This window comes from Melanerpes formicivorus, unplaced genomic scaffold (genome assembly GCF_026170545.1).
Source record: "Melanerpes formicivorus ecotype bairdi unplaced genomic scaffold, bMelFor1.0.p_v2 SCAF_148, whole genome shotgun sequence".
NCBI classification, from domain to species: Eukaryota; Metazoa; Chordata; class Aves; order Piciformes; family Picidae; genus Melanerpes; species Melanerpes formicivorus.
The window spans coordinates 773,477-795,160 of record NW_027142500.1 but is presented as its reverse complement, the minus strand read 5'-3'; the positions used below and the strand labels follow the sequence as shown (position 1 = coordinate 795,160).

General features: G+C 44.9%; 1 protein-coding gene across 1 annotated transcript in view; it reads left to right on the top strand.

Moving 5' to 3' along the window:
• The window catches only part of LOC137456970 (protein PTHB1-like), a 183,784-nt gene that overhangs the window by 6,439 nt on the left and 155,661 nt on the right, over positions 1-21,684 (top strand). Inside the window, exon 2 of the mRNA XM_068168659.1 lies at positions 6,800-7,022. Coding sequence (XP_068024760.1) covers positions 6,800-7,022 — 223 coding nt within the window. The remainder of the gene's footprint in view (positions 1-6,799; positions 7,023-21,684) is intronic.

The following is a 21,684-nucleotide window of genomic DNA, read 5'->3' as shown; positions in this document are numbered from 1 at the left end:
TCCCTCCTCTTCTTTCTAGAAACCAGATGGATGATACAACTGAAAACAAGTTTTAGAGGGAAAAACACATGCAGTTTGCTGCCTTTTTTCCTGTTGGGAGAAAGTACTTCAAGCTTTGCTACTTTGTTGTTGTTTGGGTTTTTTTCTCCTTTCTTTTTCCCATTTGAATCAATGCCATGCAACAGAACCATTCCGAAAGACTTTTATGGTACAGTCAAGCATCTAAGTTCAGTAGAGCTCGAAAAAAACACCTAGTGGGTTTTAAACTTGTAACCACTAAATCAGAAGTAAAGAGCTTCAAGCTTTTCCTGGCAAACCCCAGCATCTTTCAGTAAGAAAAGGTCTGCCTCAGGGTGAAGTTTAGTTTTGGTTTGGAGCGACATAAAATGGTCAGATGAGGGAAAAATCAAGGTGAAGGAATGAGATTCCCACTCCTCCCTGGGCAGGGAAGCTCCAGTATGAGGTAAAGAGGTTAAACGTGGAGTAGTGATGCCTGGATCCTGTCAGTGTCTTTTGCTCAGGCATCTGTATGTGACCCAGCTGGAGGATGGGGTCGAAGTGGCTGGAGAGCTCCCAGACAGAGAGGGACCTGGGGGTGCTGATTGACAGCCACCTGAATATGAGCCAGCAGTGTGCCCAGGTGGCCAGGAGGGCCAATGGCATCCTGGCCTGCATTAGGAATAGTGTGGCCAGCAGGAGCAGGGAAGTCATTGTGCCCCTGTACTCTGCATTGGTTAGGCTGCACCTTGAGTCCTGTGTCCAGTTCTGGGCCCCTCAGTTTAGGAAGGACATCGAAACACTTGAACGTGTCCAGAGAAGGGCAACAAGGCTGGGGAGAGGCCTTGAGCACAAGCCCTATGAGGAGAGGCTGAGGGAGCTGGGATTGTTTAGCCTGGTGAAGAGGAGGCTCAGGGGTGACCTCATTGCCCTCTACAACTACCTGAAGGGTGGTTGTAGCCAGGAAGGGGTTGGCCTCTTCTCCCAGGCAACCAGCACCAGAACAAGAGGACACAGTCTCAAGCTGTGCCAGGGGAGGTTTAGACTCGAGGTGAGGAGGAAGTTCTTCACCGAGCGAGTCGTTCGTCATTGGAACGGGTTGCCCAGGGAGGTGGTTGAGTCACCGTCCCTGGAGGCGTTCAAGAGGAGATTGGACGTGGCACTTGGTGCCATGGTCTAGTCATGGGGTCTGTGTTGATAGGTTGGACTCGATGATCCTCGAGGTCCTTTCCAGCCTAAGTGATACTGTGATACTGTGATAAGAGAGGAGCTTGCCTCAGGTACCAGCCTGTGCTTTTTATCTTTTGCTATGGAAGCTACACCGTCATGCTCAGCACTCTGCTCATTGTCCCCACCTGGGCACTTTGAGAGACCAAAAATCCCACAGTTTGGAGCAACAGATCCGAGTTTCAAGTTAGTGCTCACCAAGACCTAAAGGACTGTGAGGATTTAAATAGGAAACAAATTGTTTGTGATCTTTGTCAGGGCTAAAATATCTGAGCAGGGCTGGTTCCATATTACACAGCTTCTGGAACCATTAACTCACTTGTCAGGCTTTCATAGTATCTGATATTAGTAACCTAGTAAAGCTTATTGTAGCAACAGAATAAAAGTTCCTCCCCAGGCATGTCACTGATATGAAAAGAAACTATGGGCTGAGATGCAGTAGAGAAGTCTCAAGAAGAAGCTTGTTGTAGTATGTTATCTCTACCTTTTCCTCCAGATCAGCAATGACAAGGTCTGATTCCTCTTCCTTGTATCAAAAATGATCTTGCTGAACTTCACTGACATTATGGACCTCCTGCATGGCAGACCTCCTGTTGAGTGTATAGCATTCTGCAGCAAGATTTAGATTTAGCATGGTTTGGGTTGGAAGGGACCTCCAAAGGTCTCCTAGTCCAACCCCCTTCTCCAGTAAGCAGGGGCATCCTCCACTACTCAGGCTGCCCAGAGCCCTGTGAAGCCTCACATTGAATATGTCCAAGGATGAGGCCTCCGCTACCTCCCTGGGCAACCTGTTCCGGTGTTCCACTACCCTCAAAGTAAAGAACTTGCTCCTAACATCCGATCTAAATCTGCTCTTCTCTAATTTCAATCTATTTCCCTTCATTCTATCCCTGCAGGCCTTTGCAAACAGTCTCTTTCCATCCTTCTTGTAGCCCCTTTCAGGTACTGGAAGGCTGATATTAGGTCTCCCTGGAGCCTTCTCTTCTCCAGGCTGAAGAACCCCAGTCCCTTCAGCCTGTCCTCCTAGCAGAGGTGTGCCAGCCCCCTGATCATTTTTGTGACCCTCCTCTGGACCTGCTCCAGCAGGTCCATGTCCTTCCTGTCTTGAGGGATCCAGCTCTGGCTGCAGTACTCCGGATAAAGTCTCACCAGAGCAAAGGGGCAGAATCAGGACTCCTGATGTGTTTGCATGCTTGCAGACAGCTTTGGCAGCATCTGCATGACCCAAACAGCCCCTTAGTTTTTCTCTCTAACTGGTGAAAAGTTCTTTTCCTCAAAGAAGGATGAAGTGTTAGATGATTACAGTGCTAAAAAGCAAAACAAGAGATCTCTGAAGCTGGCAACAAAGGCAGCAAATCACTCCATTCATGCAGTGCATACAAGAGTTTCTTTCATCACAGAATCACAGTTCCCAGAAAAGGTTCAATGGTTGTAAGAAGAATGGTTGTAATGTTTTAGTAATGGTTTTTCAGGAACACTGACAAGGAAACTTTGTCAGCTTCATTTCTGGCAGAACAGGCAGATTTTGCTTGCCATTTTCATGGCTGCTGTGGCTATTACTGCCTCTTTGAGACAGTTCAGGTGGGTTAGAGTAGAATAGAATAGAATAGAATAGAACTAACTAGGTTGGAAAAGACCTTTGAGATCATTGAGTCCAACCTGTCACCCAACTCCATCTAATCAACTAACCCATGGCACCAAGCGCCTCATCCAGTCTCTTCCTAAACACCTCCAGTGATGGTGACTCCACCACCTCCCTGGGCAGCACATTCCAATGGCCAGTCTCTCTTTCTGGGAAGAACTTCTTCCTAACATCCAGCCTGAACCTCCCCTGGCACAGCTTGAGACTGTGTCCTGTTGTTCTGGTGCTGGTTGCCTGGGAGAAGAGACCAACCCCCACCTGGCTTACAACCTCCCTTCAGGTAGTTGTAGATGGCCATAAGGTCTCCTCTGAGCCTCCTCTTCTCCAGGCTATACAACCCCAACTTCCTCAGCCTCTCCCCACAGGGCTGTGCTCCAGACCTCTCCCCAGCTTTGTTGCCCTTCTCTGGACACCTTCCAGCAGCTCAAAATCTTCCCTAAACTGAGGGGCCCAGAAATACAGAATGCACTTGGGTGTGGGTTAGGATGAATGGTAGCACAGTGACATCCTGACAAAGTGTGCTGTTGGTTTGTGGCTGCCAGTTTGGTAGGCCTGGATTGATGGATTACCAGTTTGTGTATGGAACTATAAGATTTTGAGTTTTAATCAGCTGCAAAAGCCGAGTGTGGAGAGAGCCATGGCAGGTGTTTCTTGTGAAATCACAGGCCTTGCAGATAGGGAAACCTCTTCTTTGGTGGCTTGGCAAAGCATCAGTGCCACGATTGTTATCCAATAAGGTGAGCTTCCAAGTATTTCAGCATTTTTGAGAGCTGATGAAACCCTTATTGTGACTAAAATCAAGAAATAAGATATAGACAGGCAAATGCCTGAGTTAACAGCTGTCAGATTTCCCATAATTTGGCACGCTCCACTTTTGCATAGTTTGTGCAGCATGCTTCACATTGCTTTTGAATTCCTTCTGAAGTGTCTTGGCTGAGCCTCCAGGATGAATTACTTCATAGGCAGTATGAGAAATGGCTGTTGCCTTAGGAGTAACCTTAATTGATAAAGGCTTTCAACGTAAATCCAGGCTTTTTAAGAGAGGCTTCTGGAGATACAGAACCAAATACCTGTCTGGCTCATGAACATGGCTTTGGAACAATCAAGTTTGACTGATGTGCTGTGGGGATGATTTCTTTACCCTTAATCATAGAATCAATAAGGTTGGAAAAGACCTCAGAGATCACCAAGTCCAACCTGTCACCCAACACCTCAGGACTAATAGTTTTCATTTTTACTTCTCAAAGAAAAATTTCCACAATCCCTAGAGTAAATTCTAGAAACATATTTTTTTTCTCAGCCTTGCCTCCCCACAGGCACTTTTTTGCTCCCTCTCTATGCTGTCCACCCCCTCCTTTCCCTGGAATGCTTACTATTTTAATAAGCTCTTACGGGAACCTCAAATATCACAGAATCACAGATGTTAGGGACTTGAATGGACCCTGAAAGATCACCCAGTCCAACCCTGCTGCCAGAGCAGGACCACCCAGAGCAGGTCACGCAGGGACACCTCCCAGCAGGTTTGGGATGCCTCCAGAGGCTGAGACTCCACAACCTCTCTGGGTGGCCTGCTCCAGGGCTCTGTCACCCTCACAGCAAAGAAGTCTTTCCCCCATGTTTAGATGGAACCTCCTATGCTCCAGCTTGCAGACCACTACATAGTAACTGTTACAGCTATGACTGTAGAATAGTATGTCAGTGTGGGCTGTAGACCAGAACATTCTCAGTATCAAAGGCTTGAAGAATTTTCTTATTCCTTCAGTTCTCTCCTTGCACCAATAAAAACTGCTGACAAATGCAGTATTCCTTGTGGCCATTGATTCTTAGTTGTAAACACCACATCAACAGATTTGCATCAGGGTTTTGGTGTTGGGTTTTTTCCTTTCTTTTCATGTAGAGGTAGCTTTTCTGTACTCTTTCACTAAAATCTGCTTTGACTGGACGTGGTAGGAAAACAGTCCTTGAGTTGGAGATGGGGAAGATACTTTCATGGTCTACTGAGAAACCAGTCTTACAGGGAAATTAAAGACAAGAACAAGGCTTGGCAAGATGTTAAGCCTGTGGTACAAAGTAAAGCATACCTGTGTGAGCCAAGGACAGAGTGCTGGCCATTTTTAATTTCCTGACTTCTGTTAGCATTTAAATGAGGTGACATGTACGAGCTGCTCTTGCCTGCATTGGTACACCTCATTTGGAGGGCTGTCTTGGCCAGCTTCTCAGCTACTGTATGCTGACACCAGTTCATCAAGCTGTTTATTTATCTTTCAGTGAAACTCAGCTTCTTCTGTTGTCTTGTTTTTCGTGATTTGTGGTACAATTAGGAGTGTCTGGCTTGGCTGTTTTCGATGCTTTGCACATATTAAGTTTCACTGCCCGGTGTGTGGGAATGTAGACAGCGTTTGCCAGCTCATTAACCTCTTTAAATTGACTGTGGAATGGATTATTTCCTGTCACCATCACAGGTCAGTGGATGGATTGCACTCCAATGAAGTCTTTCTGGAATATTTGAAAAATGCCAAGCTATCACAGCACTGATTGACTGGCATGATTTTTCTAATTTACATTTAGACCTGACTGGAGGTTAATGTTGTCATTGTTCTGAGGTCAGGAAAGGCAAACCTTGACTAAGGAAACCCCTCTAGCTGATGCTTTTCCTCTGCCAAATAGAATAGAATAGATTAAACCAGGTTGGAAGAGACCTTCAAGATCATCACGTCCAGCCTATCACCCAACACCACCTAATCAACTAACCCATGGCACCAAGCACCCTGTCAAGTCTCCTCCTGAACACCTCCAGTGATGGTGACTCCACCACCTCCCTGGGCAGCACATTCCAATGGGCAATCACTCTCTCTGTGTAAAACTTCCTCCTGACCTCCAGCCTGAACCTCCTCTGGTGCAGCTTGAGACTGTGTCCTCTTGTTCTGGTGCTGGCTGCCTGGGAGAAGAGACCAACCTCTACCTGTCTACAACCCCCCTTTCAGGTAGTTGTAGAGAGCAATAAGGTCACCCCTGAGCCTCCTCTTCTCCAGGCTAAGCAACCCCAGCTCCCTCAGCCTCTCCTCATAGGGCTCTCCTCAAATGGAAATGTTCTACACATACAGCATGTTTCCAGGACTCTATTAAGAACAGTACATGTTTGGACCAGGATGAAGTGCCTCTGTGTTCTCACTGACCTACTTGATCACTAGTAAGCATCTGTCCTGACCATGTCTGTAGAAAGTAACAAGATCAGGAATGGTGGCTTTGCTTCTCCATGTAGTACCTAGGTTTCACAGAAGCCATAACTTGTATTTACAGCTCAGAATTCTCTTCTGAATTCTGTCTTCACAGAGACCATACTTGTATTTACAGCTCAATGCTTATCTTAATTCTGAGTGTCTTCACAGAAGCCACACTTGTATTTACAGCTCAGAATTCTCTTCTGAATTCTGTCTTCACAGAGGCCATACTTGTATTTACAGCTCAATGCTTATCTTAATTCTGTCTTCACAGAAGCCACACTTGTATTTACAGCTCAATCCTTCTCTTAATTCTGTCTTCACAGAAGCCACACTTGTATTTACAGCTCAGTTCTCTTCTTAATTTTGTGTGTCATATCCAGGAACTTCTAGTTTTCAGTTTTTAATACAACCACAGAATGTGTCTGTTCTCTCAGATACTGTCTGTTTATTAGTGTGGAAATTGTATCTCTCTGTCAATATTCCATATTGGGGACAGTTTGGGTTTTTTCAGGCTCTATTGAGAAATTTTTGCTTGTACAAGGTGAAGAACTGAGTGTTCCTGACACTCATTAATAGCCAAACTGTATTTTATATACCAGTATCATTTGAAAGGTCTTAGTCCTTGATTTTTTCACTTGGTTTCTTTTTTATGTGCTATATCACACTACAGCTCATCTAATTTTATTTCATCTCCTTTTCATTAATTCAGGGTTGGGAAGAGACTGTGGATGCTGCCATTTCTTACTTGTTAAGAACCTGTTTGTCTAAGAGCTCTAAGGAGCAGGCCCTGACAGTCAGCAGCCAGTTGTGCATGCCCAAAGACACGAGCAGACTGAAGAAAAACATCACCCTCTTCTGTGACAGATTGGCCAAAGGAGGTCGCCTTTCCTTGGGTACAGACTCAGCCACTCAGCAGGCTGCTGTCATGCCAGGTAAGACATGAAGCATATGTTCATAAGTCATATTAAAATTCAAAATGGTGCACATTTGGTCATGGTAGAAGCTTATTTTTCTGGTGGCTTTAGGAATGAAACACTGGTTGTGGTGCTGAGTTTGGTGGTAACATCATTTTCAACCTAAGTTTTGTCTCAGTTTGATCACTTATGGCAGCTCTTGAAGCATATGCACAGTAATGCAGCAAATGAAGCCCAGATGGTTATCTTATCAGTATAGGCTGGGGACTGACCTGTTGGAGAGCAGTGAAGGGGAAAAGGACCTCGGGGTTCTAGTGTAGGGAAGGACTATGAGCCAGCAATGTGCTCTTGTGGCCAAGAAGGCCAAGGGCATCCTGGAGTGCATTAGAAGGGCTGTGGTGAATAGGTTGAGAGAGGTTCTCCTCCCCCTCTATTCTGCCCTGATGAGGCCACATCTGGAATATTGTGTCCAGTTCTGGGCCCCTCAGTTCAAGAAGGACCTGAAGGAACTGCTTGAAAGAGTCCAGCACAGAGCCACAGAGATGCTGGGAGGAGTGGAACATCTTCCTTACGAGGAGAGCCTGAGGGAGCTGGGGCTCTGTAGCTTGGAGATGAGGAGTCCAAGGGTTGGCCTCATTCATGCTTATAAACATGTAAAGGGTGAGTGCCAAAAGGATGGAGCCAGGCTCTGCTGGGTGATGCCCAATGACAGCACAAGGGGCAGTGGATGGAAGTTGAGGCATAGGAAGTTCCATGGAAACATGAGGGTGACAGAGCCCTGGAACAGGCTTCCTAGGGGTGGGGTGTGGAGTCTCCCTCTATGGAGATACTCAAAACCCACCTGAATGTGTTCCTGTGTGACCTGCCCTAGGTGATCCTGCTCTGGCAGGGGGGTTGGACTGGATGATCTTTCAAAGTCCCTTCCAACCCCTAACATTCTGTGATTCTGTGATCTTTGTGCTCTAAGAGCCTTATCACTTACTACTTTGCACTTTCAATGTATACTTGTGTGCATTTGGACAAGTGAAGAGTAAAAAGTCCTGCTTTCTCGATAGGGAAATGATTGTGGCTGCATCCCTGGCTTTATGGTATGTGCATCTGACCAGTTCTGAAGTGGTGATAACACTGAACACAACAAAAATACATCTGCAGCTGTAGAAAGTACTGACTGGGTGATACCTCACAGGAAATAGGCAATTAAAGATAAAACTCATCTAAGGAGGTGTTGAAGAATACTTCTGTTCTGGATCAGGAATGTAGAGAAGATTTCAGAGCATGATGTTGGGTGATGGGTTGGACTCGATTATCTTAGAGGTCTTTTCCAACCTGGTCTATTCTCTTCTCTTCCTCTTCTCTTCTCTTCTCTTCTCTTCTCTTCTCTTCTCTTCTCTTCTCTTCTCTTCTCTTCTCTTCTCTTCTCTTCTCTTCTCTTCTCTTCTCTTCTCTTCTCTTCTCTTCTCTTCTCTTCTCTTCTCTTCTCTTCTCTTCTCTTCTCTTCTCTTCTCTTCTCTTCTCTTCTCTTCTCTTCTCTTCTCTTCTCTTCTCTTCTCTTCTTCTTCTCTTCTCTTCTCTTCTCTTCTCTTCTCTTCTCTTCTCTTCTCTTCTCTTCTCTTCTCTTCTCTTCTCTTCTCTTCATATTTTAGTTTACTTACATTGGACATTCCTAAAGCTTTTTGACAATGCTTGTTAAATCTCTGTGAGGAAGAGTGCAAGTTATGTTTTATTCACAAAGCTTGCTGCAAGTACTTAGGAGGATGTTGTACACCTGAAGACTGGTCAGCACAGACTGATGGAGCTGGTAGTCCTCTGAGGTCAGTGGAAAAGGCCTTGACCAAATTAGATTCAGCATTTTTCCCCTCTTGTCATAGTGCTCCTCACCTATTTCCACTATTTCATGAGACATTGCCCCTTCACAGCAGTGTCTAGAGGCCGTTGCTCAGTGTCTGTCATCTCAGGGATTTAGACCTTAATGAAAGTGCCTTTTGCTCATTGAAAGTCAGTTTGCTGAGACTTTTTTTTTTCCCCCTTAAATGCACCCAGAGGCTTTTAAAGCACATTTAGAAACCCCTGCATGCCAATTCCTTGCTATGGATTTATTGGCTCAGACCCTTAAATATGAAGTTGATGTTAACTCACTTTAACTGTTGTAATGAAAATTAAATTGTCTTTTCTAGCTTCCTTAAAATCCTACAGGTTGATCAATAAAGCACCTTGAAAGACTGATTCCCCCAGGAAGTGCTGGGAAGCTTGGAGTGGAAAAGTGTTATTTCATCTATGAGATGATTCAAAAATATATCTTCTCTGTCTGTCTAAATGCAGAGTTGAGATTTTTCTGATGTTTGCTGAATTAACCAGCGTGGCTTCACCAAGGGCAAGTCCTGCCTGATGAACTTGGTGGCATCAATGGATAAGGGTAGAGCAACTGATGTCATCTCCCTGGACTTGTGTCAAGTGTTTGATACTGTCCCACATGACATCCTGATCACTAAATTGGAAAAGCATGGGCTTGAGGGGTGGACCACTGCCTGGATAAGGAACTGGCTGGATGGTTGCACTTGGAGAGTTGTGATCAATGCCTCAGTGTCCAAATCCAATCCAGTGCTGAGTGGTGTCCTTCGGGGGTTGGTACTGGGACCGGTGCTATTTAACACCTTTGTCAGTCACATGGACAGTGGGGGATTGAGGCACTCTCAGCAAGTCTGTGGATGACACCAACCTGTGTGGTGTGGTTGACACACTGAAGGGAAGTGATCCGTCCAGAGTGACTTCGACATGCTTGGGATGTGGACCCAAGCCAACCTCATGAAGTTCAACAAGGCCAAGTGCAAGGTCCTACACATGGATTGGGGCAATCTAAAGCACAAATACAGGCTGGCTGAGGAGTGGCTCGAGAGCTGTCTCTAGGAGAAGGGCTTGGGGGTGTCAGTTGATGGAAAAACTCAACATGATCCAGCATGATGTGCTGGGCTGCATCCAAAGAGTGTGACCAACAGGGCTCTGCTCTGGTGAGGCTCCACCTGGAGCACTGATTCCAGTGCTGCTGCCCCCAGCATTAAAAAATGTGTGGATGAAGCATTGAAGGATGTGGTTTAGTGGTGACCTGGCAGCGTTGGGTTAATGTTTGGACTTGGTCTTAAAGGTCTTTTCCAGCCAAAATGATTCTGTGATTCTATCTAAGGGCCCGTGATACCCTGCTGCCTCTTTAATCTGACTCCTAGTTCTCCGCATGTAAGATGGTTTTGCATGATGAACAGTTCTGTCTTGATAGAGAAGCCTAGAAATAAGGAAGTAGTAATATAATCAAACATTTGAAACTTCATTATTTGGGTTTCTTCTTTTTTTTTAGGCTAAAATATGTCCCTTGCCCCATAAAGTTGATTTAGTGGAAGGGGAGTAGCAAATCATTAGGGAGAATTCTGAGTGCTTTATAGCAGCAAGATTTTGTGGTTGCTTAACAGAAGTCTAATAGCAGCTTGATGCAGCCAGAAACATTGGTTAGTTGGCTCTCTGAGGTGAATATCTTTATAACTTATTGTGGCCGGTTGACGTTGCCCCCTTAAGAAAGGGAATATGGTGGACGGAAGTTGGTAAACGGAAGGAATAGTCTAAACTAATTTCATTGGACGAGTGGGAGGAAGCACTTCTGAGCTGGGACTATACTGGACATTTCCAGCACTTCTCAGTCAGTCTTGCTTCCGTCTTTGCTCCGTGCAGCAGCTTTCTGTGCTGGGCTTTCTGCCAAGGCCTCGGCCTTGAAAACCAGATAACAGGCCTGTATACTAACTCCCTTCCAATTAACACAAAACTGCTTTTAACTTCTTTCTTTCGCTCTCTCTCTCTCTCTAACCTGATCTGGGGAAAGGGGGGAAAGAGGGGAAAGAGGAGGTGGGGAACCCCCCTCTCTGCCGAGAGGGGTTTACTCTCATTTCTGTGTTACTCTGTTGTATATCTTTGTATATATTGTAGATATTGTAAATTTGTAAATAATCCCCTGCAAACCCTACATCGCTTTGTAAATATAGCTCCACTGCTTTGCTAATTCAGCTTGCGAGTTTTTTTTCTTTTCCCTTCAATTTTTTTTTCCCTTTTACTTTACAAGGGGGAAGGGAGGAGGCTTCTCGGCCTTACCTTCCATCCCACGACATTTTTTTTATTGGCGCCCAACGTGGGGCAGATAAATAGTTTAATTTATTATTTGATTGATTTAGTGTTTTCCAGCTGAATTAGCAAACATGAAGGTATTGTGGTTTGTGGAGCGATTATTCTTCTCAATTTTTGGGGCTCTGATTTACAGGTATTGTTTGGGTTTGATTTTGGATTACCTGGGTAAATATTTGGTGCGGACAATTTATATGTGGGTTATGTATAGAGTTAAATTATGGTATGGAAAATGTATTAATTTATTATGGCCAGTGAGATACAGGAATGTTACCTCCACCACTCTCCCAATTGAGATAAAGGGTTTTAAGATTCCGCCTGAGGAGACAGTAACTTTCGGTGATGCCTGGGATCCAAAAGTGATTTATTTGGTGTGTATAATTCTGCTGCTGGTGATAACTAATGTGTATTCTCTGTATTCCTGGCGTCAGGAGAAAAAGGTGTCCAGAGCTTGTTTTGTTATTAAAACTAGATCAAAAAGAAAACGCCGTGGCTCTCGATCAGTCCCAGAGTCATCTAGTGACGAGGACTGTGGAGAACCCGTGTCAGTTAAAAAGAAGGCTAAAAAGTTAATTGGTAAAGCAGCTCTAAATGACTTTGCTGATTCTAGCAAGCAGCCAAGGGCATCGGCTGGTATCAACATGGCACCTACTCCTTCTCCCACTCCTTCTCCTTCTTCTTCTTCTCCGTCGGCCATTAATGGAGCAACATCACTTCCACCCACTCCCTCGGTGGGACCGGAAGTCACTGCCCCAGCAGCTGATTTATCTCAGGACCTGTCAGCTTCCATTAAGGTGGCTGTAAATTCAAACACAGCTCCAGTTAAGGTGGCTCCTTTAAAGACTAGAGCTGGAAAGGGCAAAGATGGAGAAGAAGAGGAGGAGACTGATCCTGGTGAGGGGCCCTCTACTGTAAAAGATCCTGCTCAGGAGGAAGAGAAGGTTTGTTTTAAAGATCTAGCTAACCTAGTGAGATCAAAGCAGGATAGAGATGAAGCTAGGAAGGCAGCTGGCAAAGGTGGTTCTCAGCTTAAAGAGATCCTTAGGAGAATGACAGCAGGATTTTACGGGCAAAGAATTCAGGGAGATGAAGATGAAGATGATATTACAGACTGTTCGTCACCACGGGAAGAATTGAGAAATGTCCGTAAAGATTTCACCAGAGCAGATAAGGAGCCAGTTCTAGCTTGGCTTAGTAGGTGTTATGATACAGGTGCTTCAGCTCTAACAGTTGGAGACAAGTCAGCAGCTCAATTAGGAACTCTCTCAAGGGACAATGGAATAGATAGACATCTAGGCGAAGCTCTCGGTAAGGTTAATCTGTGGATACGCCTTTTAATAGCGGTTGCCCTGAGATACCCTTCCCGAGATGATCTTCCATGGAATCCTAAACCCTGGACTACCATAGATGAGGGAATTAAGCGCTTGAGAGAATTTGCTGTTAGAGAGCTACTCTATGGTGAACATGAAACTCTGAATCCTGATGACATTCCTGTGGGTATCGGTCTTGCTAAAAAGATTATCAAACTTGCTCCTTCCAATTATGCAAACATTCTGGCAAGCAGAATTGTGTCAAGAAGTTATGGTGGAGCTTCTCCCACGGTTGGCCAATTCAGTGATCAAATGAGACAATTGGAGGATAGCATGACACGTGGTTCTTTGGTTTCAGCCATTAAAACTATGTCTGGTGATATACAGAATTGCATAAGAGAGTTAAAAGATGAATTTAGAAATTCCATATCCCAATTGGCACAAAGGGATAATTTCAATTCTTCCTCCAGGTGGGTACAAGTCTCATCTGTGAGGAATACACGTCCTCCAAGGAGGTCATTCCAAAACAGGACATTCCAAAACAGGTCATTCCAAAACAGACCACCAAGGCAATCACGTAGAACTATTTGGATAACTCTGCGTGATCAGTTTGGTGAGAACATGAACCGCTGGGATGGCCAACCAACTTCTAATCTTTTCAGGAGACTGAGGGAGTTGCAAAGTGGCAGAACCCGAGGTAGCAATACCAGAAGGGTAGCTGTTACTTCCACAGTTCCCCAGAACGACTCTTATGGCTCCAACAGTGGCACCAGTTATAACATGCAAAGTTATAACCCTGCACAGTATGTGCAATGCACATGTGCGCATGTTCCCCATAACTAGGGGTGCCCTGCCTCCCGCCAGGGGGAGGAGAGGGATAACAGAGATAACAGAATCTATTGGGATGTGTACATCCAGTGGCCTGGCACTTCACAATTTCGGAAGTACAGGGCCTTGGTTGACACAGGAGCTCAGTGCACCATAATACCATCAAATTATCAGGGATCAGAGTCTATAACTATTCTGGGAGTCACTGGTGGATCTCAAGAGTTAAGTAAGGTAGAGGTTAATATAAGTTTAACTGGTAAACAATGGAAGAAGCATACAGTTGTGACCGGACCTGATGCACCTTGTATTTTGGGAATTGATTTTCTGAGAGAAGGGCGTTTCAAAGACCCTAGAGGTTACAAATGGGCTTTTGGAGTAGCTTCAATAGAAATTGATGGACAAAAATTGAAGCTATCTGCCAGACCCGAACTTTCTGATGAATCTGCAGTTGTGGGACAACATAAGATACAGGACATTAAATTGCCGGTTGCTTCTCAGACTGTGCATCACAGACAATACAGAACCAACCGTGACTCTTTGTTGCCCATTCAGAATCTGATTCGTCAGTTGGAGAGTCAGAAAGTCGTCAGCAAAACTCATTCCCCTTTCAACAGTCCAGTGTGGCCTGTGCGGAAGCAGAATGGAGACTGGCGTCTGACGGTAGACTACCGAGCCCTAAACGAAGTGACACCACCTATGAGTGCAGCAGTACCAGACATGATGGAACTACAGTATGAGCTGGAATCCAAAGAGGCCAAATGGTATGCTACCATAGACATTGCTAATGCATTTTTCTCTATTCCCATAGCAGAGGAATGCAGGCCTCAGTTTGCTTTCACCTGGAGAGGAATCCAGTACACTTTCAACAGGCTGCCAATGGGCTGGATCCACAGCTCAAGCATCTGTCATGCAGTGATCCACGATGCTCTGGAGAAAGGCGGTGCTCCAGAACACATCCAGTTCATCGATGACATCATCGTCTGGGGTAAAACTGCTGAGGAAGTCTTCGAGAAAGGTAACAAAATCATTGACATTCTTCTGGATGCAGGTTTTGCCATCAAACGAGACAAGGTGAAAGGACCTACCACAGAAATTCAGTTTCTGGGAGTGAAGTGGCAGGATGGACGCCGACACATTCCAGTGGATGTGGTAAATAGAGTCTCTACCATGGCAAGTCCCACAAACAAGCAAGAGACCCTACGTTTCTTGGGGATAGTGGGATTTTGGAGACTGCACATTCCTGGATACAGTCAGATTGTGAAACCTCTGTATGATGTGACTCGAAAGAGAAACCATTTCCACTGGGGACCTGAACAACAAGCAGCCTTTGACCAGATAAAACAAGAGGTAATTCAAGCAATGGGTCTGGGACCTGTCCGAGATGGTCCAGACATTAAGAACATTTTGTACACGGCTGCAAGTGACAATGGTCCAACCTGGTGCTTGTGGCAAAAAGCTCCAGGTGAGACACGTGGACGACCTCTTGGTTTCTGGAGTCGAGGTTACAGAGGTTCAGAGGCTAATTACACTCCAACAGAGAAAGAAATTTTAGCTGCCTATGAAGGAGTAAAAGCATCTTCTGAAGTGATTGGAACTGAATCACAACTTCTTCTAGCTCCCAGATTACCAGTTTTAAATTGGATGTTCAAAGGCAATGGATCCACACCACATCATGCCACAGACTCAACCTGGTCTAAGTGGATGGCTCTGATAACACAGAGAGCTCGAATGGGAAATCTTGAAAGACCTGGTCTAGTGGAGGTGATCTCAAGTTGGCCTGAAGGTATCAACTGTGCTAAACCTCCAGAGGAGAAAGTGACTCGTGCTGAGGAAGCTCCTCCTTACAATGACCTTTCTGATGATGAAAAGAAATATGCTTTGTTCACAGACGGTTCCTGTCGTCTCGTTGGAAACAAGCGAAGGTGGAAGTCTGCAGTGTGGAGTCCAACACGCCGAGTTGCAGAAGCAAAAGATGGAGAAGGAGAATCCAGTCAGTTCGCAGAGGTAAAAGCTGTCCAGCTAGCTCTCGACGTGGCTGAACGTGAGAGATGGCCAAAGCTTTATCTCTACACCGACTCATGGATGGTAGCCAATGCTCTATGGGGTTGGCTAAAGAACTGGAAGAAGAGTGGTTGGCAGAGGAAAGGAAAACCCATTTGGGCAGCCAACCTGTGGCAGGACATTGCTGACCGAATCGAGAGAATTCCAGTGAAAGTGAGACACATCGATGCTCACATTCCTAAGAGCAAAGCTACTGAGGAACAGCAACACAACCATCAGGCAGATCTAGCTGCAAGAGTTTCTCAAGTAGACATGGACTCTAATCTTGATCTCGACTGGAAACACCGAGGTGAGATATTCTTAGCTCGGTGGGCTCACGATTCGTCAGGACATCAAGGCAGAGATGCAACATACCAATGGGCTCGTGACAGATCCATAGACATTTCCATGGATGCTATCACACAAGTCATCCATGACTGTGACATTTGTGCTGCTATTAAGCAGGCAAAACGACTTAAGCCCTTGTGGTATGGTGACAGATGGTCCAGGTACAAGTATGGTGAAGCTTGGCAGATTGACTACATCACTCTACCACGTTCTCGTTCTGGTAAGCAATACGTGCTTACTATGGTAGAGGCAAACACTGGATGGTTGGAAACTTATCCAGTTCCACATGCAACTGCACGCAACACCATTCTCGGTCTGGAGAGACAAATCCTGTGGAGACACGGAACTCCAGAAAGGATTGAGTCAGACAACGGAACTCATTTCAAGAACAACCTTGTAAAGAACTGGGCAAAAGAGCACGGTATTGAGTGGATATTCCACATTCCCTACTATGCACCAGCTTCAGGGAAGATTGAACGCTACAACGGTTTGTTGAAGACCACTCTCAAAGCCATGGGAGGTGGATCTTTGAAAAACTGGGAAAAACATTTAGCACAAGCAACCTGGCTGGTAAATAGTAGAGGTTCAGTGAACCGAGCTGGACCTGCACATTCAGATTTGCTACGGAAAGTGGAAGGTGATAGAGTTCCTGTTGTTAGAGAAAAGAATCTGTTAGGTAAAACTGTTTGGGTATTTTCACCCTCAGGAGAGGCTAAACCTGTCCGAGGGGTGGTTTCAGCTGAAGGTCCGGGTCACACTTATTGGGTAATGCAAGAGAATGGTGAAATTCAGTGTATTCCACAAAGAAATTTAACTTTAGCTGAAAGAGGTTAATTTCAAACTGTTGTATAGCTACATCGCGTCCAAAGGAAGAATCAACGAGGAGTCTACGGTGCACGAACCCTGAGATCCCTGAGAGCCCTGAGTCAACTAAGAGACCCTGAGATTTCCCTGTTTCCCTTTTCTTTGCTTCATCGGCGAAGAAATGAACTGTTTTCCATTTTTCTCATTTTCTGATTTTCTTGGACTTTTGAATCATCTACATCTGAGCATAGCCGGAATGAACTATGAACTTTAATCACGAACTGTAAATATCGTTTTGGATTGGATGGACAGTATGAACAGCCAATGAAATTGTTTAGAAGGGGTGGACTGTGGCCGGTTGACGTTGCCCCCTTAAGAAAGGGAATATGGTGGACGGAAGTTGGTAAACGGAAGGAATAGTCTAAACTAATTTCATTGGACGAGTGGGAGGAAGCACTTCTGAGCTGGGACTATACTGGACATTTCCAGCACTTCTCAGTCAGTCTTGCTTCCGTCTTTGCTCCGTGCAGCAGCTTTCTGTGCTGGGCTTTCTGCCAAGGCCTCGGCCTTGAAAACCAGATAACAGGCCTGTATACTAACTCCCTTCCAATTAACACAAAACTGCTTTTAACTTCTTTCTTTCGCTCTCTCTCTCTCTCTAACCTGATCTGGGGAAAGGGGGGAAAGAGGGGAAAGAGGAGGTGGGGAACCCCCCTCTCTGCCGAGAGGGGTTTACTCTCATTTCTGTGTTACTCTGTTGTATATCTTTGTATATATTGTAGATATTGTAAATTTGTAAATAATCCCCTGCAAACCCTACATCGCTTTGTAAATATAGCTCCACTGCTTTGCTAATTCAGCTTGCGAGTTTTTTTTCTTTTCCCTTCAATTTTTTTTTCCCTTTTACTTTACAAGGGGGAAGGGAGGAGGCTTCTCGGCCTTACCTTCCATCCCACGACACTTATTTCCATTGTGACTTTCTTTACTCTTTAAAGTTGGTTTTTTTTTTCTTATTGTTCTGGGAACTTGGGAAATTTATTTCTGTGGAAAGGAAAATGGAGCTCTGCAGAAATGAAGGCTCAGACCATGAGCCAGTCACACCTGTGCATAAACAGAATTCAAATCTGCCTTGCAGTATTGTGTCATAGCTCCTATGTGCAGTTGTTTTCAGGTGGTTTACTGTTAAATGCAGGTTACAGGTGAATAGGTTGTGGTGAGCCACCTTGCCTTGTGGCCTGTTGGCACATCATTCTGCATGCTTCAGGTGGGTGCATATAAAAATGGAAATCTGAGTATCAGACATACAAAGAGAATGAGGGAAAATGTCTGAGGTGGTCTTTAATTCTAGTGATTTCCATCAAATTTCTTTATCACAGAATATTAGGGGTTGGAAGGAACCTCCAGAGATCTACCAGTCCAACCCCCATGCAAAGCAGGATCACCAGGGGCAGGTCACACAGGAATACATCCAGGCAGGTTTTGAAAATGAATCTTCAGAGAAGGAGACTCCACAACCTCTCTGGACAGCCTGCTCCAGGGCTCTGTGACCTCCACCATACAGAAGTGTCACCTTGTGTTGAGGTGGAATCTCCTGTATTCCAGCTTGTACCTGATGCTCCTTGTCCTGTTGCTGGGCACCACAAAGAAGAGCCTGGCACCTTCATCCTGACATCCACCCCTCAGATATTTATAGACATTGATCAGATCCCCTCTCAATCTTCTCTTCTCCAGACTAAGCAGCCCCAGGTCTCTCAGTCTTTCTTCACAGGAGAGATGTTCCAGTCCCTTCATCATCCTTGAAGCTTTCTGTTGGACCCTGTCCAGCAGATCTCTGTCTCTGTTGAATTGGGGAGCCCCAAAGTGGACACAGTATTCCAGGTGTGGTCTCACCTGGACTCAAATGGTAATTCTCCAAGTGGTTAATTTTCAGGGATTACACAGAAAATGATAAAGTGTTTGCACTGCTTTTTTTAGTTGCTAAGAAGGCAGTGATAAAAACAGTAACTTGGGATTCCTTTTACATTTTGAGATTCCAGAATTGTGGAAAGGGGCAAAATAAGATGAAATTGTGGGAAGACACATTCATGTGCAGGGTTGTGAAAAGGTTTTTACAATGTTGGTTAGAAAGTCTCCCTTCTTCAGTTCATGTGAGGGACCTGAGGGAGTTGGGGCTATGCAGTCTGGAGAAGAGAAGGCTCCATGGAGACCTAATTGTAGCCTTCCAGTATCTGAAGGGGGCTACAAGAAAGCTGGGGAGGGACTTTTGAGGGTGTCAGATAATGATAGGACTGGGGGGAATGGAGCAAAACTAGAAATGGGTAGATTCAGATTGGATGTTAGGAAGAAGTTGTTCCCCATGAAGGTGGTGAGAGACTGGCACAGGTTGCCCAGGGAGGTGGTAGAAGTTTCATCCCTGGAGGTTTTGAAGGCCAGGCTGGCTGTGGCTGTGAGCAACCTGCTGTAGTGTGAGGTGTCCCTGCTTGTGGCAGGGGGGTTGGAACTGGCTGATCTTTGAGGTCCCTTCCAACCCTAACAATTCTGTGATTCTATATCACAGATGGCAGAAACCACAGAGGGAAGGTGTACAAAAGTTAAGGAGGCTAAAGCAACAGCAATAAAAAAAAACAGAAGGAAAACAAGAAAAGGAATAACTTGAGAAGGCACATGTCCTCAGTAATGAATAAAAAAGAACTCTCCCTGGAGGTTTGGGATTCATTCATTTGTTGTACTATGAGGTTTAGTTGGCAGTGCTGCAGTTCCAACTTGCTTCATCTAAGTATGATTAGGATCAAGGCATTAGTGCTTGGTGTGCACAATCCTGCTGCTGGCTCTTTGCACTGAAATCCATTAAATTTTAATGTGTCCTCCTTAAGTGGCCACAAATGATTTGTAATGTTGAGGTAAGCTTTTGGTGAAAATGACTGGGGGAAGAGTTTCCCTTAAGGATCATGCCTGTCACTGGGCCTTATTTTTCCTATTGTTTTGAGTCCTTGAGAGACCCCAAGCAGAAACAAACCTCTAATGTTTGCTAAGCTAATTGCTCAGAACTATGTAGTAGATACTGGTGAAGGGGAAAGTGTACAGCTTGTGACCTTTTGTTTCAGAAGACTCAATAATAGCAAATAAAAGAAGTTGAAGTAAAGCCTAGACAGTTATTTTAAGAGGCTGTAACAAATGATGTCATCTGCTTTTAAATAAAGCCAAATGCCAGGAATTTAGCATAATCCTTTTATTTAAGGTATGCTGTTAATGGGGAGTCAGTCTTGTGTGGCCAGTCATACTTTGGGTTTCCACACAATGGGTTTGTCTTGGTTCTTTTAAGTTCTCATTTCCTGTGCAATTTCAAGGACAGCCTGAATTGTGGAATGTATTGTATTGCTGCATGAGCTGTGGACATTCGAAGAGCATGATTAGCTCTGCAGTTTAGATGATGTTACTTTACTTTGCCAGTCCATATCTAGATACAACCACTAAAAAACTACAGTGATTGTCTACTTTTCCTCAGTACTACCTCAGAATCTTAGAATGGCTCAGGTTGGAAGGGACCTCAAAGATCATCTACTCCAACATCCCCACCATGGGCAGGGACACCTCTCAGCTAGACTCAGCTGCTCAAGGCCTCATCATCTAACCTGGCCTTCAACACCTTCTACAGGTGTTACAGGAAAGCTGGGGAGGGACTTTTTAGGGTGTCAGGGACTGATAAGATTGGGGGTAATGGAACAAAAGTAGAAATGAGTAGATATAGACTGGATGTTAGGAAGACTCTGGAATGGGCTGCCCAGGAAGGTGGTGGAGTCACCACCACTGGAAGGGTTTAGGAAGAGCATGGATGAGGCACTTGGTGTCATGGTTTAGTTGATTAGATGGTGTTGGGTGATAGGTTAGACTTGATGATCTTGGAGGGCTTTTCCAACCTGGTCTGGTTTGTTTTGTTCTGTTCTGTTCTGCTCTATTCTATTCTATTCTATTCTATTCTATTCTATTCTATTCTATTCTATTCTATTCTAAGTTCTTCCCCATGAGGGTGGTGATTTTTGAGGCAGAAAAGGATGTTATTCTAAATTCTTATCTTATTTACTCTCACCTTTCTTGTTTTTTCCTTAAGTTTTTGCAACTTACATGTTTGGTCCCATGACTAAAACTGTTCTACTTTAATGGTATCTACAACTGAGGGAATAGGATAGGAGAGCAATTACAACTGAACAAAAGCAAGAATTAAGATGCATGGAAGAAGTTCTTCCCCATGAGGGTGGTGAGACACTGGCACAGGTTGCCCAGGGAGGTGGTGGAAACCTCATCCCTGGAGGTTTTTGCAGCCAGGCTGGATGTGGCTGTGAGCAACCTGCTGTAGTGTGAGGTGTCCCTGCTTGTGGCAGGGGTTTGGAACTGGCTGATCCTTGAGGTCCCTTCCAACCCTAACAATTCTGTGATTCTAAACTATTCTGGGCAACTGAGATAATTCTATGCATGTTTTTTTGTTTTGCTTTTTTTTTTGTGTGTTGGTTTTATTTAATCACTGAAGTTGGCATACAGATTCTGAAGGGAAACTCCTACTTCATTTTCTTAATTGGCCCTCAATTTAAAACATAATAACAAACCTCCCCTTGAGCTTTTGCAGTATTGCATTTAATTTTTTTTTCATGATATTTAGGACTTTTAAAAAATGAAAGGAAGGTGTTTAGGTATGTGGGACAGATTTCATCACTTGTATTATGTGGGCAGAATAGAATAGAATAAACCAGGTTGGAAAAGACCTCAGAGATCATCAACTATCAACCTATCATCGACCTATCGCCCAACACCATCTAACCAACTAAACCATGGCACCAAGTGCCCCATCCAGTCTCTTCCTAAACACTTCCAGTTATGGTGACTCCACTACCTCCCTGGGCAGCCCATTCCAATGGGCAATCTCTCTTTCTGTGAGGAACTTCCTTCAAACATCCAGCCTAAACCTCCGCTGGCACAGCTTGAGACTCTGTCGTCTTCTTCTGGTGCTGGTTGCCTGGGAGAAGAGACCAACCCCCACCTGGCTGCAACCTCCCTTCAGGTAGTTGTAGACAGCAAGAAGGTCTCCCCTGAGCCTCCTCTTCTCCAGGCCAAGCAACCCCAGCTCCCTCAGCCTCTCCTCATGGGGCTGTGCTCCAAACCCCTCACCAGTGCGACATGTATGAGCCTGCGGCACTCCG